At 41.1% G+C, this 18397-nt stretch overlaps 1 protein-coding gene across 1 annotated transcript in view; it reads right to left on the reverse strand.

Annotated features, from left to right (window-relative positions):
* The window catches only part of tdrd1 (tudor domain containing 1), a 181565-nt gene that overhangs the window by 79931 nt on the left and 83237 nt on the right, over window positions 1–18397 (reverse strand). Inside the window, exon 6 of the mRNA XM_028795782.2 lies at window positions 2450–2510. Coding sequence (XP_028651615.2) covers window positions 2450–2510 — 61 coding nt within the window. The remainder of the gene's footprint in view (window positions 1–2449; window positions 2511–18397) is intronic.

An 18397-nucleotide genomic window follows, 5' to 3' on the forward strand; every position in this document is an offset into this window, starting at 1 on the left:
CGCGGATTTTTTGCTGGTTCGCGGATTTCTGCGGACAATGGGTCTTTTAATTTCTGGTACATGCTTCCTCAGTTGGTTTGCCCAGTTGATTTCATACAAGGGACGCTATTGGCAGATGGCTGAGAAGCTACCCAGCTTACTTCTCTCTCTCTCTCTCTCTTGCGCTGACTTTCTCTGATCCTGACGTAGGGGGATTGAGCAGGGGTGCTGTTCGCACACCTAGACAATACGGACGCTCGTCTCTAAATGCTGAAAAATTATCTTCACGTTGCTATCTTTTGTGCAGCTGCTTCCTGAAACAACATGCTGCACGGTGCTTCGCATAATTAAAAGCTCGAAGGGCACGTATTGATTTTTGATTGAAAAACAAACTCTGTCTCTCTCTATCTCTCTCTCTCTCTGCTCCTGACGGAGGGGGTGTGAGCTGCCGCCTTCAACAGCTTTGTGCCGCGGTGCTTCGCATACTTAAAAGACAAACAGCCCTATTGATTTGTTTGCTTTTCTCTATCTCTGTGACATGATCTGCTCCTGACACACACTCCTTTGAAGAGGAAGATATGTTTGCATTCTTTTAATTGTGAGACGGAACTGTCATCTCTGTCTTGTCGTGGAGCACAGTTTAAACTTTTGAAAAAGAGACAAATGTTTGTTTGCAGTGTTTGAATAACGTTCCTGTCTCTCTACAACCTCCTGTGTTTCTGCGCAAATCTGTGACCCAAGCATGACAATATAAAAATAGCCATATAAACATATGGTTTCTACTTCGCGGATTTTCTTATTTCGCGGGTGGCTCTGGAACGCAACCCCCGCGATGGAGGAGGGATTACTGTACTTGATATAATCATTTTCATAATGAAATCCATTAAAGCATGCATTAATCATGTGGGGGCACAGTGTCGTGGAGGTTGCACTGCTGCCTTGCAGCAATGGGGTCCCGAGTGTTCCCTGCTTTGAATTTGCATGTTTTTCTGGTGGGTTTACTTGGCGTGCTTCAGTTTCCATTCAAAAATCATGTAGGATGGCGGGATTTGTTATGCTATATTAACCCTGCTAGTGTTTGTATTGCTCGTATTTACCCTGCGATGTGCTGGTGCCACATTCAGAATTTCTTCCTGCCTTGCACACAATGCTTGCTGGAATGGGCACAACCCCTGAATGGACGGCATAATTAAACATGTATAATGAAGATTTTTTTTTTTTTTTTAAAGTTCTGAACACTCCGTGGTCTAAGTTTATAACTAGTTTTACTTTCACAAGGACGTTTATCATGTGGCGATTGATTATGCGGAGAAAGAAGAAGGAAGGTTAGGAACTGGGGGTTTGGTATGACAGAAAGAGACAGCACGCATGCAATAAAGAAAGCCCACCCAGAAGAACATCCATTGAATTCTCTGTTCGTGTCTTCGACCGCCAGATCATGAACCCAATATTTACACAATATTTAAGTTAAACCTGTGCGACACCCATTCATACATTTTGGTCATAACGCCCAGCACTTATATATATGTATGAAGGACCATTAATAAACTGCATTACTGTATTTGTAACATTGTGTTTGGGTTAATATGTAACAGAAAAGTATGGCACCCTGATTCCCCCTTAATCAGTAGAGAAAGAAGTGAAGTAGGCTAATGGACCAAACTAAAATCTCAATCCATTCCACAATTAAAAGATGACAACTGACACCTGCTTGCAGTTTTGGGGGAATGGGGGGCTGGTGTTTAAATACTGTTTTACCTTCAACTGAAGATTGGGGGGCTGGTGTTTAAATACTGTTTTACCTTCAACTGAAGATTAACTTGTTGGAGAGGAGGGTGTAAATGCACAAAAGTACATTGCAAATTTCATTATTTCCTACAAAGAAAAAAATATCTGAGACGACAGCAAATTCCTGTACTGGACTGCTAGTCCTTTGAAATTAAACAGAGGCATCTTTAAGCACACTTTAAGAGCATTTCCATTCTCTGTATAGGTAATATGCTGGGGTTGTTTGTTTTTTTTTTTTCTTTAAACATGTGAAGTTTGAAAACTTAAGATGTCTGGAAAGCCAGTTTCTTCAGTGAATTTTACAGTAGGACAGTGCTCAACAAGAGATATGTAACATAACGTACTTCGGAGCGGGTTCTGAATGATATGACTGTGAAGTTAATATCATTGATGACCGTCATGAATGTGGAATGTTCATATTTGTAGTTAGGAAAGGCAAAATAACCCAGTAGTATGTAATGTTGTCAGCATGTTCAGAAGGAAAATTGATTTTTTTTTTGTTTTTTTTTTAATAAATAAACCGGCCTCTTGGAAAACAGTGCTCTACCAGTGGCAATTAACTCCATAATGGGCAGATTGAGATGCCCATCTAATTAATTATTTTGCACAGAAAAATATCATTTATTATACGTTTCCAATAGTAGATTTAGATCCTTTTGAAAGTCAAAAGCCACATCTATACCTTAGGTTCGGGTGCCTTTATGTTTTCTTCAGACCTTCTCAGTGTATCTTGCATTTTCTCACTTTAAATAAAATATAAATATTTGAAGAAACTGTAACAGGAGTCAAATTACCTGTTTGGAAATTCAAAACAAATCTCAAATACATTTCATATAGTACATACAAAAACATTTCATTCAACATGAAAAACATGCTGTTGAATTTTTCAAAGGAAGAAGCATGCATTTTATTCAAGGAAAAAGAAAAAATGAATGTACAAAAATTACTTGAACAAAAATTCTTGAATATTAGAGAAGAGAATTAAAATCTTAAAATGTGTTTTTCAATTTAGATCTTCCTTCCAGAACTATAGGTATCTCATGTAAAACATTACATGTGTTTATTAAATGAAATACTCATCAGTTTTCAGGCTTGCTTAATCAAGTTTTCAGGAGGACAGATATGATACATCAGTGTGATTAGTAATTCTTAAACAAGAAGATATACTCAAGTTATGTACACCTAGTTAGAACTTAGTTACAGAGAACTTATTGTTGACAAAATAAAGATAACGATAATGTATTGATTTAATGACAATTATTATGAAGAGTAATAGGATGTTAAAGAAATCTTTACAATTTAGTCAAAAATAAAGATCTTAAATGACAGAAAATGTGAAAATTCTGAATGGATTTAGTATGGTGGATGCTGTTATTTTAAAATGAATTCTTCAAATAGAACATGGATGAAGAGTTTTTTGTTTTTTTTTATATTTACTTACACATTCACTGTCAGTACATGTTAATAAAACCATAAAGACACTGAATAGAATATTCACTTTGAAATAGAATAAACTTAAACTATTCCTTTACTGAAACAAAAAGGGAAATCAATCAGTAACCCTGAACAGACATATTTTATGATACTGGGGATCACTGTGTGAAACCTCAAAAGTGCAGTATATACGGATGATGTTGTCTGTAGTAGTGGCTGGTATAGCCAAAAATCTATATCATGGCATAATTTAAAATTCTGACAGTTTCAGCAGTTAGAGATATGACTTATTGTATTTACTTTTCAGATTATAATGTAACAGAAGTACTTATGTTTATTTGTGCACACCGGCTTGCCTCTTACCCACAAACACCTGTTAACACACTGTTACTCAGATCAAATTGATGGCAGGTATTCAGTTCTCTGGCTTTAACCTAGAAAAGTGCAGCTTCTTTCTCATTCATGTCACCATCAAACAAATGACAAGACACAGCTTTTTCCTGTACTACTACCTTGTTTCAAATTACCAGCTTTAAACATATATACTTTATTAGCCAACCCGCGGCGTAGCGTACGTCACATAATTATTTATTGATGGGTGAACACTTCCTGAAAGACACAGTTGTCCAAATGGGGTGGGTTTGAGGATACGACTGTGAGTGAATGAAAAGATGGAACTCTGGAGAGAGCAACATACAATTGTCCGTGACAGAAAACTGGTTTTGGCAGATACAGGCATATCTTTTTGAAAGTTTGGCCCTGTGCCTTATTAATTGTCATTGCAAAGGCCAATCTAACAGGAAATTGTCTGCGTGTAAAAGTAAAAGGCAAATTTGAATCTGATAGGGTCAGGGATATCCAGGGAATAAGGACAGTTTGTGAGGTAGGAGCTGCGATAGTTTTACACTCCCGTACATTGCAGTAAATGTTGGTAACAGTCAGTCTAGTGCCATCACAGAGACTTCTTGCTGGCATGAGGTTTCTGAGAAGTATGACGACTGAACCTATTTTAATTTTGAGTTTATGCGGAGGCATGCCAGTGGGAGTAAGACTGTTAAGAAATTCTTCGGAGAATGAAACTTGATCTGCGGGATCGTCTGTGACGGTGGAGTCAACGCTGGTGAAAGTTACTTCTTCGGTAGGGAGAAGTTTCAGTACTTGTTCATTAAGGTGTAGCGAGTCTTCATTGGTAACGCTTAATATAGCTTGCATACTGAGTTGTCCCAGAGTTACAGTTGAGAAGTTGATGTCGCCATATAGTTGTTGAACGGGATCAGAAATAAAAGGAAAACAATGTGAAGGTAATGGGCGGGCGGGGCTCTGTCTTGCGTGCGTGGACGCAGGATGAGGGTTAGAGTTGGCGGGTGGGGCTCTGTCGTGCATATCCCATGACGCAGGAGGAGGTTTAGAGTTGGCGGGCAGGGCTCTGTCTTGCGTGCGTATCCCATGGTCGGGCGACTTGGTGGATTATATATAGAAAAGCAGCCGGAACCGAAAAGAACAATGAAAAGTCAACATGGCTCAGAGGTGCATGTGGACTGTAGCAGAGACGAAAGCGAGTGAGGCGTGTTTGGTGAGGTCTTGCGTGCTGGCACATGAGCAGGCAGTGTGCATGCCTCGAGAGCGAGGGTGGACGCGGAAGGAGGGTTAGAGTTGGCGGGAGGGGCTCTGTCGTGCGTATCCCATGGTCTCTTTCTTGCGTGCCATGGTCGGCTGCTTAGTGAATTGTTGGTGGGTGAGGCTCTGTGAATTGGCGGGCGTGGCTCTGTTTTGCGTCTTGCCTGCCATGGTCGGCTGCCTTAGTGAATTATATATATAGACTAGCAAAATACCCGCGCTTCGCAGCGGAGAAGTAGTGTGTTAAAGAGGTTATGAAAAAGTAAAGGAAACATTTTAAAAATAACGTAACATGATTGTCAATGTAATTGTGTTGTCATTGTTATGAGTGTTGCTGTCATATATATATATACATATACACATATACACACACATATACACACATATACAGATATATTATATATACATATACACATATATTTTTTATATATATATTTTTTATATATATATATATATATATATATATATATATATATACACATACATACATACATACATACATATACACACATAGATGCACTTACAATAACATAGAAATCAATATAAACAACATTAACATCATTATCATATGAGAATATGAAGTAATATATAAGAAGCACATTTCATATAAATATAAATTATTAAACAGTAAAATCTTCTTGTATAATTTCCTACCGTGGCTTTTCGTTGGTCTGTCCAGGATTTTAAATCACCTGTAGCTTGCAAACCGTTTCACCTATTGACTTGAAATCTGGTACACATATAATACATCACACGTCTGCTATCCGCTTTATGGGTGATGATTGTATTACTCTTTTTATGTTTATTTTATTTTAGAATCAACTCCTATCTGCGCACACCAGGGCGGCCGTGGGCAGATGCATATGGTGTATTCAGTCCATGTTATCGTGCATTGCGCTGTCACTGGTATTTTGATAAAAGAATTTGAACAATATATAAGAAGCGTATAAATTATTAAACAGTAAAACATTAACATTTAAGAAGTAAAGTTACATTGAGTACTACTGCAGTGCCTTCGGGTATACCTCATTTTTTGTTTGCCCATTACATGCTTAAATGTATACATTTTTTGGTGTACCTACCCGAGAACACGCGACATATAACCGAGCGTGGGAGAAGCATGGATTTTAAACACGCGTTGAGTTCATCTGCTGGTCTCCCTCGTGGAATAACTGGTAATGTTTGACTAAAATGTACAGCGAGTAAAACGACATTACCTCCTTTTTTTTTTTTACGATCTCTGAGATCTTGCTTTTTTCGGTTCAAGGCTTCATAAGCTCTTTTATGTGCCATGGTGTACTTAATAAGTACTAATTATCCCAAACCATCATCTTTGAATGTTGCAAGACTTTCGCCTTGTATGTAGATCGGGGTAATTACATTCATTGCATTCCTAGTCTGAATCACAATCTGATTGTATGGGTGGTTACCTGGCACTGTAGGGTTGCCACCCGTCCTTTCAAATACGGAATCGTGCCGCGTTTGAGAATGAAATTGCGCGTCCCGTTTTGAATCAATACTGGACGGGATTTATCCCGTATTTTTTTTATCATTTTTTTTTTAAAGCAGCGTGTCATGCAAATCATCCCACACGCATTTTATGAAGATGCCTCCTTTCCTACTTTTGATTGGATAATACTTGATGTCATCGTTAGTTTGATTGGTCTTTTTAACTGTCCAGTGAGGAGGGCGTGTCTTTTAAGTAGAGTCTGCAAAGTGTTGGCACTGAGATGTGGCGTCAGCGCCATAGTTGAAGCCCCTAACGTTGCGGTCAGCAAGTCGGCTAACATCCGCCATGTGCCGTCTTTCAGTTGCGAGAAGCAGATCATAGAATGGTTGAAACTGTTGCCCTTAACGTTGCGCCACGGCGTGTGGTTCGTTTATACCTCGTGTCTTCTCATTAAACTTTTATCTCGCGAATATGTTATTGCAATCCGCAGCGGGAGCGTTTCTATAAACTTAATTTAAACTTACGTTTTACACCGTGCTTTGTTTCCCTTATGAACATGCTTGTATGCTTCACTCGCTCCGTTCTCAATTGTTTAATTAATTTTTTGCTCTTCGCTGTTTCCGGCTGTTCCTCTATTTCCCCCTACTTCGTTCTTTTATCTCGCGAATATGTTATTGCAATCCTTAACGGGAGCGTTTCAATAAACTGATTGAAAATAGTTTTGCATTTACCTTTTTAGTAAAAGCACACGTTTAATTGCACATGTGTTAATATGTATGGTTACACAGTATTAAAAGACAGTGAACAACGTCAGTTACCTTTGTTCCCGCGTTTGATAAAAGGTGAGCTTTTAAGCCTGAGAAATCACCCCGTAAATGCACATGTTTAATTGCACATGTGTTAATATGTATGCTTACACAGTATTAAGACAGTCAAAAATTAACGTCATTTACCTTCGTTCCCGCGTGTGACTCGCACAGTATTAAAAGACAGTGAACAACGTCAGTTACCTTTGTTCCCGCGTTTGATAAAAGGTGAGCTTTTAAGCCTGAGAAATCACCCCGTAAATGCACACGTTTAATTGCACATGTGTTAATATGTATGCTTACACAGTATTAAAAGACAGTCAAAAATTAACGTCATTTACCTTCGTTCCCGCGTGTGACTCGTGCTGTAAATCTCTTCCTTGTTTTTAGTTCACGTGATTACGTAGGAGGCGTGATGACGCGATACGTGACTCCGCCTCCTCCATTACAGTGTATGGACAAAAAATATGTTCCAGTTATGACCATTACGCTTTGAATTTCGAAATGAAACCTGCCTAACTTTTGTAAGTAAGCTGTAAGGAATGAGCGTGCCAAATTTCAGCCTTCCACCTACACGGGAAGTTGGAGAATTAGTGATGAGTCAGTCAGTCAGTGAGTGAGTCAGTCAGTGAGGGCTTTGCCTTTTATTATTATAGATATGGTCAAACTCTGTTAATTCAATGAAAAATGAACACACTACTATCGGCCATCTTCTTAAATATATAAAACATCAACACAAAATTATTTTTCCCCGTTTCCTTTAGGTTTTCAGGTGTTATCATAAAACATATTTTAGATTTACATGTGTTTAATCTAACTTTGCACAGAGAAAAAAGTTAATTTATACCACAAGAAGAATTTTACCTGGTATATCAAATCAATTGGTTTATCACCCACTCCTAGCTGTTATTATTGAGTATGTCAAAGCTGAGTTTACCATACCATACCATACCATACCATTTTTATTTGTTAAGCGCTTAAAAACACAGCATTACAACTGACCGAAGCGCTGTACAGTTAAAACAAGCAAGACTAAAAGCAAAATATTAAAAACAAACATTAAGAGAGAATTAAAACAGAGACACTAAAAAACAGGTCAGGGGACCCAATAAAACAGAGAAATAGCAAAAAGCAAGTGGAAATAAGACAGGTTAAGAATTAAAAGCCAATGTGAAGAAGTGAGTTTTTAGGTTTGATTTGAATGTGGCGACTGAAGCGGCTTGCCTAACCACTAAAGGTAAGGAGTTCCAGAGCCTAGGTGCACAGACAGAAAAAGCCCTTTCACCACAAGCTTTAAAATGTGCCTTGGGAACGGTTAGGAGCAGCTGATCTGCGGATCTAAGAACACGAGGGGGATTGTGACGATGGAGCAAGACACTCAAGTAGGCAGGGGCTAGACCATTTAGTGCCTTATAGGTTAAGAGGAGTATCTTAAAATCAATTCTGAAGCTAACCGGCAGCCAGTGTAGGGTTTTTAAAATCGGTGTAATGTGTTGGCTTCTGCTGCTTCCAGTTAAAACCCTTGCAGCCGCATTTTGAACCAATTGGAGTCTAGAAAGAGTGGCTTTACTAATACCATATAGGCAGGAATTAGAATAGTCGAGCCGGGACGTAATGAATGCATGGATTACTGATTCCAGGAGGTGGTAAGGCAGAATTGGTTTGAGTTTGGCAATTCGCCTGAGATGGAAAAAGCAGGATTTTACTGTGCTGTTGACTTGAGCATCCATTTTCAGGACCATATCCATTTTGATTCCAAGATTGGAAACAGACGAAGTTACTGGAATGGGAAGAAAGTCGAGGCCAAGGGGTAGGGTCTGTTTGCGGTCGGGACTAAAAACAATGACCTCGGTTTTTGAATCGTTCAGGTGAAGGAAGTTTACAGCCAGCCAGTCCTTAATGTCAGATAAGCAGTTGAGAAGAGGTTTAGTGGAGTCAGTTGACTTGAGGGAGAAATAAATTTGGCAGTCATCAGCATACAGGTGATACGAGATTGCATGTTTTCTAAAAATTGCACCTAAAGGCAGGATGTAAATTGAAAAAAGTAGTGGCCCCAAAATGGAACCCTGGGGGACACCACATGGGAGTGGGACTGATTCAGATGAAAAATCGTCTAGCATGACTCTAAGAGTCCTGTTGCAGAAATATGACCTGAACCAGTCGAGGGCTAAGCCAGATACACCAGCCCAGGATTCGAGTCGGGAGATCATGATGTCGTGGTCGATTGTGTCGAAGGCAGCAGATAAATCTAGAAGAACCATAATCACGTAGAGTCCTGAGTCCAATGCCAAAAGGACATCATTTAGGACACGTAAATGCGCGGTTTCTGTGCTGTGTTGGGGCCTAAAGCCTGACTGAAAAAGGTCCATTACCTGATGGTCCTGTAGGTGGTGAATTAATTGCTCATAAACTACTTTTTCGAGTAATTTTGACAGGAAAGGTAGTTTGGAAATTGGACGAAGATTGGAGAAGACGGCAGGGTCAAGATCAGGTTTTTTCACGATTGGATGTACAACTGCATGTTTGAAAGCACAAGGAACTGTAGCCGAAGATAGACTACTAGTTATGATCTTTAAGACATCATATCGAATCACAGGAAAGACATCTTTCAGCAGTCTGGACGGCACCACATCGTCCGGAGAGCCCGAAGGCTTCATTGAGGCGACGATTTTTTCCAGATGGGGGAGCGAAATGGGTTCAAAGCTGGTGAGGGAGCCGTGTACAGGAACGGCTAAATCAACAGAGCCAGAAGAAGAAATGGAGATCTGGGATCTAATGTTCGTGACCTTATCCAGAAAAAACGTAAGGATCTGATTACAAAGAGCATTGGAGGGAGAAGAGAAAACAGTTGCAGCTGGAGAGAGGACAGCATTCAGTGTTTTGTATAAGACACGTTGATTGCCAGAATGTTTTGAGATGATGTCAGTAAAAAAACGGTTCCTTGCACCTCTGACTGCTCTCTGGTATTGAGACCACATGTCTCTCATGCAGTCAAAGGTAACAGTGAGACCATCTTTCCTCCATTTACGTTCTAGCCGCCTACAGTTTTGCCTGATGGAGCGAGTTTGTTCATTTAGCCATGGGTCATGCTTGACTTTGGATTGTCTCTGTTTGAGTGGGGCTACAACATCCATCACAGAACAGCAGGAAGTATAGAAGGTTTGCAATAAAACATCAGCATCCGTGGATTCACATGATGTGGAGATTGATGAAAAAGCAGCTGCAAAATCTTCAGCAGCAGAAGGGGAAATGACACGGAAGGGACGGGTAGTGGTGGATTTACCATGCTCAGCAGAGACCAAATCCAAATTAAACAGAACAGGCGAGTGATCAGAAAAACTGGGAGGCAGAATGTCCAAGTCACTGATTCTGAGACCACGAGAAAGAACCAGGTCCAGTGTGTGAGCCTGTCCATGTGTTGGTCCATTCACTAGTTGAGAAAGTCCAAAGGAGTCAATAATGTCCAGAAAGTCTTTTGCTAGAGGTTTAACAGGACAGCAAACATGGATATTAAAATCACCCAAACAAAGGAAGCGATCATATCTGCAGGTAATATCAGCCAAAAAAGCTGCAAATTCATCTAAAAAGTCCTTATTATATTTTGGGGGGCGATAGATGAGTGTGCACAGCAGCGGTGGAGAACAGACAAGTTCAAACATACTGAGCTCAAAAGTTAAAGGGGAAAATGAAAGCGGAAGGGAAGGGCGTTTGCAGATAAAATCAGATTTAAATAAGGTCAATAAGCCCCCACTGCGGCGCTGCGCTCTCGGCGTGTTGATAAAGGAACATCCCGGGGGCAAAACTTCAGTGAGTGAGAGCGTCTCGCCCGGTAAAGTACAGGTTTCAGCAGTACATAAAAAATCCAGGCCATTGGAAAGAAAAAAGTCTTTCAGGATGAAAGTTTTGTTCACGACCGATCTGGCATTTATCAGCGCAAAACGAACCGGCTGGGACGACGTTAACAAAGACGCACCAGGCGTGGTGGCTGACATTGTCGTGATGCGGCGTAGGTTGTTAAAGTTCACTCCCCGGCGGCGGTGACGGAGCGAGGCAGGGAAGTGTACCGGAGCATCCGAGGGCAAGAGGCATTCCGGGAGCATTGACTCATGTTGGGAGCCAGGAGAGTTGTTCCTAGAGAGGATCCGGGAGGCTCGGAGCCGAGCCCTGGTGCCTCCACGCTTCCCACGGCGGCGGCGTTTCCATCGGCGACCGGCCAAGCCGTGGACAGTGATGAGGAAGGCCGGGACTTCCTCAAACAGTCGGCCAAAGGTTTGACTGAACTCCGGAGTCAAATGTCGAGAAACCCCCGCACTCGTTCTAAGAGCCAGAAGGGTGAAGCGATCATAACGAATGATCGAGTCAGGAAGAGCATCACAGGAGTAAGTAAGCCGAGAAAAAAGCAGCAGTAACGAGAAACACAAAAGCCAGAGCGGCTGACGGCGTGCCTCAACAGTCGGCGCCATCTTGATCAGTGAAGTTCACCACAGGACCTTAAATTCTAGACAAAGCATTGCTTCCAGCCCTTTACCAAGATCTGCACAGACAAGTTTATCATTGTTCATTTATGGCAGAGGTGGGCAAGTGCGACCTTCGAGGTCTTTTTTTATGTCGCCGTCATGAAGGTATCAGTGAAACAAGTGACTGCGGCCTTTTGGCTTGTTCACACTAGCGGAAAATGTTCAACAAAACAATGTAAACGAAGATTCGTTTGGTCTCCGCGTTCATACCTGACGGAATGGTCAATGAGAGCTAACGAAATACAGCAAAACTGAATGCAAGTTACGCCAATAGCAGTCAAGCTAGATATTTACTGCGGATAGAGTGCAGCGCACTGTAGATTTTCGCGAGTACCGCTGTTATTATTTCCCGCAGTAACTAAAGTGGCCAATCAAATGGCACCGAAAAGGGTTAAAGTTCAGCATGCTTAAATTTCAACGAAAGTAGTCAGATCCATTATTTCCTCATCTGATAATTATCGTTGTGTTTTACTGGCCATATAATGCAATTACCGCCGTCAAAGAAATCCAGACATGTAGACGATGAAAATTGACAGTTCAACAGTGAATGGTACAGTGATCCCTCGCTATATCGCGCTTCGCCTTTCGCGGCTTCACTCTATCGCGGATTTTATATGTAAGCATATTTAAATATATATCGCGGATTTTTTGCTGGTTCGTGGATTTCTGAGGACAATGGGTCTTTTAATTTCTGGTACATGCTTCCTCAGTTGGTTTGCCCAGTTGATTTCATACAAGGGACGCTATTGGGAGATGGCTGAGAAGCTACCCAACTTACTTTTCTCTTTCTCTCTTGCGCTTTCTCTGATCCTGACGTAGGGGGTGTGAGCAGGGGGGCTGTTCGCACACCTAGACGTTACGGACGCTCGTCTAAAAATGCTGAAAGATTATCTTCACGTTGCTACCTTCTGTGCAGCTGCTTAGTGAAGCGACATGCTGCACGGTGCTTCGCATACTTAAAAGCTCGAAGGGCACGTATTGATTTTTGCATGTTTGTTTTTCTCTGTCTCTCTCTCTCCCTGCTCCTGACGGAGGGGGTGTGAGCTGCCGCCTTCAACAGCTTTGTGCCGCGGTGCTTCGCATACTTAAAAGCCAAACAACCCTATTGATTTGTTTGCTCTCCTCTGTCTTTATGACAGTCTCTGCTCCCGACGGGCACTCCTTTGAAGAGGAAGATATGTTTGCATTCTTTTAATTGTGAGACAGAACTGTCATCTCTGTCTTGTCATGGAGCACAGTTTAAACTTTTGAAAAAGAGACAAATGTTTGTTTGCAGTGTTTGAATAACGTTCCTGTCTCTCTACAACCTCCTGTGTTTCTGCGCAAATCTGTGACCCAAGCATGACAATATAAAAATAACCATATAAACATATGGTTTCTACTTTGCGGATTTTCTTATTTCGCGGGTGGCTCTGGAACGCAACCCCCGCGATGGAGGAGGGATTACTGTATTTGGATTTCTTCATGTCAAACCAAGGAAACTCCATGATGTGCCTAAGATGCAAGACGCAAATAAGAACATTAAAGAGATCAAATGCAAAAACAGCACTATGAGAGTTGTAAGTCACACATGAAGAACATCAATTTAAAAGATGAGGCCAGAAAGCAAGCGTATGATTCCTTTGAACAAGAGCTATACAAAAGAAACATCCATGTTCACCAAATTCAAATCATCCTCTCACAATCCGGAAGTTGAGGCAACGTTTCGAGTCGCCTTCAAATTGGGTGGCCGCTGGAAAACCATATACAGTGGAACCTTGGCTTGCGAGCATAAGTCGTTCCGGAAACGTGCTCGTAGTCCAAAGCACTCGTATATCAAAGTGAATTTCCCCATAAGAAATAATGGAAACTCAGATGATTTGTTCCACAATCCAAAACTATTCATATAAAAATGATTAATACAAAATATAAAGTAAAAATACATAAAACAAATTAACCTGCATTTTAACTTTGAAAAGAATCATGGCTGGTGTGAGTGAGTTTCTAAACTCTTGTGGGATTGCACCCAACAGGACGACACACGGAAGAGTGTCTCAAAGCAATCGCAGTCTCCCAGCACTGTAGCAGTTCGCCGTAAAAGCAAATCCGAAAAGATCGCGGACATGCTATAAGCGCCTGCCGTCGATGGGTGATACAAGGAACATGCAGACCTATAAATATCTGGGAGTGCAGCTGGATGATAAATTGGACTGGACTGCCAATACTGATGCGCTGTGCAAGAAAGGACAGAGCCGGTTATACTACCTTAGAAGGCTGGCGTCCTTCAACATCTGCAATAAGATGCTGCAGATGTTCTATCAGACAGTTGTGGCAAGCGCCCTCTTCTACGCAGTGGTGTGCTGGGGAGGCAGCATTAAGAGGAAAGACGCCTCACGCCTGGACAAACTGGTGAGGAAGGCAAGCTCTATTGTTGGCATGGAGCTAGACAGTTTAACATCTGTGGCAGAGCGAAGGGCGCTCAGCAGGCTCCTATCAATTATGGAGAATCCACTGCATCCACTTAATAGTATCATCTCCAGACAGAAGAGCAGCTTCAGCGACAGACTGCTGTCACTGTCCTGCTCCACTGACAGATTGAGGAGATTGTTCCTCCCCCAAACTATGCGACTCTTTAATTCCACCCGGGGGGGTAAACGTTAACATTATACAAAGTTATTGTAAGAGACTTGTTGCTGTGTGTACACATGGAGCTCCTGCAATGGTAGGAACAATGGGCGGTTTTGTGACTCTACTTAAACAACAAATTCACTCTCAATATCCGGAATCTCCCACATTATTGTCACTGCATTGTATTATACACCAACAAGATCTATGTGCCAAGTCTGCAACCTTGAACAACACATTGGAAGATGCCGTTGGTATTGTGAATTTCATTCAAGATCAAGCCCTTAATCATCGCCAGTTTAGAGAACTCCTCCAAAATGATGATTCAACTGAGAAACAGGGCATTTTATATTACTCAAACGCTCATTGGTTGTCAAGAGGATCTGTTATAAATAGAATTTATGAATTGCAAAGCACTATCAAAGAGTTCTATGCATCCAAAGGAGTGGTTTGTAAACTCGATGACATCAACTTTTGCATGAACCTGGCTTTTCTCAGTGATCTTTTGAGTGAACTCAACACTCTGAATAAGCAACTCCAAGGCAGAAATCAAAGTATCTGTGACCTCTGGCGGAGTATAAAAATTTTTCAGCACAAGTTGAAATTGTTTCACAGCAAGTTTCAAAAGCAGCAGCTCTCCGAATTCTTTCTGTGTCTGAGTAATTTTGCCAGTAACAACCCATCTGTAAAAATACATTTTGATGAGTTCTGTGAAGTGCTCGGTTCACTAGTTGCTGAACTTGAGGCTTGATTCTCCGATATCCGCGTCAATGACAATGATTTACGGCTGGTTTCAGAGCCACACTTGATGGAACCTACCAATGTGCCAGAGAAGTTCCAAATGGTCCAAATGCTCAACACAAGCTATCCCAAAGTTCCATGGATTTGATTTCATTTTGGCGTGATGCTCACATCTACCTCATTCTGCGCGAACACGCTCGACGGGTGTTAACATGCTTTGGTAGCATATACATTTGTGAATGTACATTCTCTCATATGAAGTTCACTAAAAATCGATACCGCACAGTCCTGACAGATGACCATTTGGAAGGCCAGCTACGTTTAAGAACAACATCGTTTGAGCCAAGTTTTAATGAATTGTCAACCAACAAACAAACAGACTCAAAAAAGTCACTGAAAATTACAGAATTAATTCGTGTTATGGATTATTCTTACACTTTTACACACTTTGGGGTCAGTATAAAGTTTAATAATAAATAATTAATAAAAGCATGCCTATATATGTTGTTAATGACTTCATAATGGTGCGGCCTTGTTCGAGTTAAAGCACTCGTCAGTGGCCTTAGTGCGAAAAAAAGTTGCCCACCACTGATCTATGGTTTTGAGGTTAATAACGCATGTAACTTCATACTTGAGATAAAATGGTAGCAAATATAACAGCACTTTTTTTTCCCAGTTAAATGTGTTACTATAGGCAAAAAGTAGCATATTTGTGAGGTAACACTGTAGTCTTCATAAACTCTTCATTTGCTAACTAGAAAACCATCCTTCCATTGTCATGGAAAAAAAACTTGCCTCCATCTTCAAAAGAAGGCAGTCAAGGAACCCAGTTGAGCACAGAGTTATGCACAGACGCCTTAGTCCATGAAGTGAGCAATCAATTAAACAATTCATCTGCTTTTATTCATTTTTTCTAATTACATCACCTTATGTAACACATCAAGTCATGCGACTCTTAATATGCAAAACTTCTTCAATCAACTAATGCCTCCAGTAATTTTTGACTCTTCCTTTTTTCCTGAACACCGCTTCATTGCAAGGGGTGATTTGCAGATTGCCCTATTGATCTTAGCATCACTATAGAGGAGGGGTGTTTGGGATTTCCCATCAGTTTATCGTCACTTTCTTTCTGGTTGGGTTGTTAATCACTGACCTCATTCTAACTTTGTATAAATATGCTTATATCTTCTTTAAGACCTTGCAGAGACCTCTTGCGCTTTCAGTTTTAAGTTGCATTTAGTTAACACTTGAGTTACATTAAATACTTGTCCTTGTGTTTAATCATTCATTCTGATATTGCTTCATACAAGATTGTCTTCAAAGACTATTACACAGTATATTAAATAAAAATTCTATAGTATCACTTTTATAGCAGTTTCTGTCTTAATGGTTGTGTAGTGTCCCAAAACACAAAAAGGCTACAAAATAAACATATTCATTACACTTAACTGCAGACACTGAAGAAAAACTGACAAAAGGTTCACCTTTGTTACCAGGTACCAGACCTAAAATCCTCTAATGGCTCCTTTATACTTCACGCTCAGAACACGTACGCGCCCGCATCATGGCTGCCACATGTTCTCAGTGTTCATTTGATGCGTCATCTGAGCAGGTCCTCAGAAATTAACGCGACGCATGTGTGAGTTGCAGTACCAGCAAAAAGTCGGGGGGCGCAGTGTGCTAAATGTTGGAATGTGACATCAGAGTCTCTGTTTACTATCTACATGTGACAGAAAGCTTTGCAGATGCTACAAGATCGGTGTGCACGCTTCAATGTTTGATGAATGGTTCGAAGTGGTGAATCAAAATGCCGACATACAGATGTATTCGTGGTGCTTTTATATTCAAGCATCACATATTCCCGATCGTAATGACACGATACATTTTAAAAGTCTCACATACCGTCTTCTGTGCCATCTTTTTTTCTAGGGCTTCCATCCGGTCCTGACAGCAGCAGATCGCCAGGTATAGATCGCCACATTGAGCACATTAAATGTATGATATTCCAACTCTCTGCACATTTAGAATCCTTAGATTTATACTTGATATCACTTTCATGATGAAATGCATTAAAGTATGTATGTTACATGTTACAGACAAATTGGTAATTTTGTTTAAATAATGAATACTGTTAATAATTACACACATGGGGGTTACACGGTGGCAGAGCGTTAGCGCTGCTGTCTTACAGGGAGTCACGTTGCTGATATTCCCTGCCTGGAGTTTACAAGTTTTCCTGCTGGGTTTCCTCAGTGTGCTCCAGTTTCCTTCCAAAGATATGCAGATTTGGTTACAATAAAATTACGCTAGTGTATGTGAGTGCTTGTATTCACCTTGCGATGAGCTGATGCCTTGTCCAGGGATTGTTTCTGCCTCGTGCCCAATGCTAGCTGAAATGGACAAATCCCTGGACTGATGGATTTACTGTAATCATTAAACATCCTTTTCAGAGATACTGCGGTATGGTGTCATCGGAATTTAATCGGTGTTCCAGGCAATTCACAACACAGCGAAGCCGAACCTGTTCTCACTATGATAATATCTCGCACTGCCACCTGGTGGATTCCTCCAGATTTATGCAAAGTACGCGCTCAAGTACAGTGATCCCTCGCTATATCACGCTTCGCCTTTCGCGGCTTCACTCTATCGCGGATTTTATATGTAAGCATATTTAAATAAATATCGCGGATTTTTTGCTGGTTCGCGGATTTCTGAGGACAATGGGTCTTTTAATTTCTGGTACATGCTTCCTCAGTTGGTTTGCCCAGTTGATTTCATACAAGGGACGCTATTGGCAGATGGCTGAGAAGCTACCCAACTTACTTTCTCTCTCACTCTCTTGCGCTGACTTTCTGTGATCCTGACGTAGGGGGTGTGAGCAGGGGGGCTGTTCGCACACCTAGACGATACGGACGCTCGTCTAAAAATGCTGAAAGATTATCTTCACGTTGCTACCTTCTGTGTGCAGCTGCTTAGTGAAGCGACATGCTGCAAGGTGCTTCGCATACTTAAAAGCTCGAAGGGCACGTATTGATTTTTGACTTTGTTTTTCTCTGTCTCTCTCTTTCCCTGCTCCTGACAGAGGGGGTGTGAGCTGCCGCCTTCAACAGCTTTGTAACGGCGCTGCTTCCGCATACTTAAAAGCCAAACAGCCCTATTTGTTTGCTTTCCTCTCTGTATCCTTTGAAGAGGAAGATATGTTTGCATTCTTTTAATTGTGGGACGGAACTGTCATCTCTGTCTTGTCATGGAGCACAGTTTAAACTTTTGAAAAAGAGACAAATGTTTGTTTGCAGTGTTTGAATAACGTTCCTGTCTCTCTACAACCTCCTGTGTTTCTGCGCAAATCTGTGACCCAAGCATGACAATATAAAAATAACCATATAAACATATGGTTTCTACTTCGCGGATTTTCTTATTTTGCGGGTGGCTCTGGAACGCAACCCCCGCAATGGAGGAGG

This window comes from Erpetoichthys calabaricus, chromosome 2, assembly GCF_900747795.2.
Source record: "Erpetoichthys calabaricus chromosome 2, fErpCal1.3, whole genome shotgun sequence".
Classification (NCBI taxonomy): domain Eukaryota; kingdom Metazoa; phylum Chordata; class Cladistia; order Polypteriformes; family Polypteridae; genus Erpetoichthys; species Erpetoichthys calabaricus.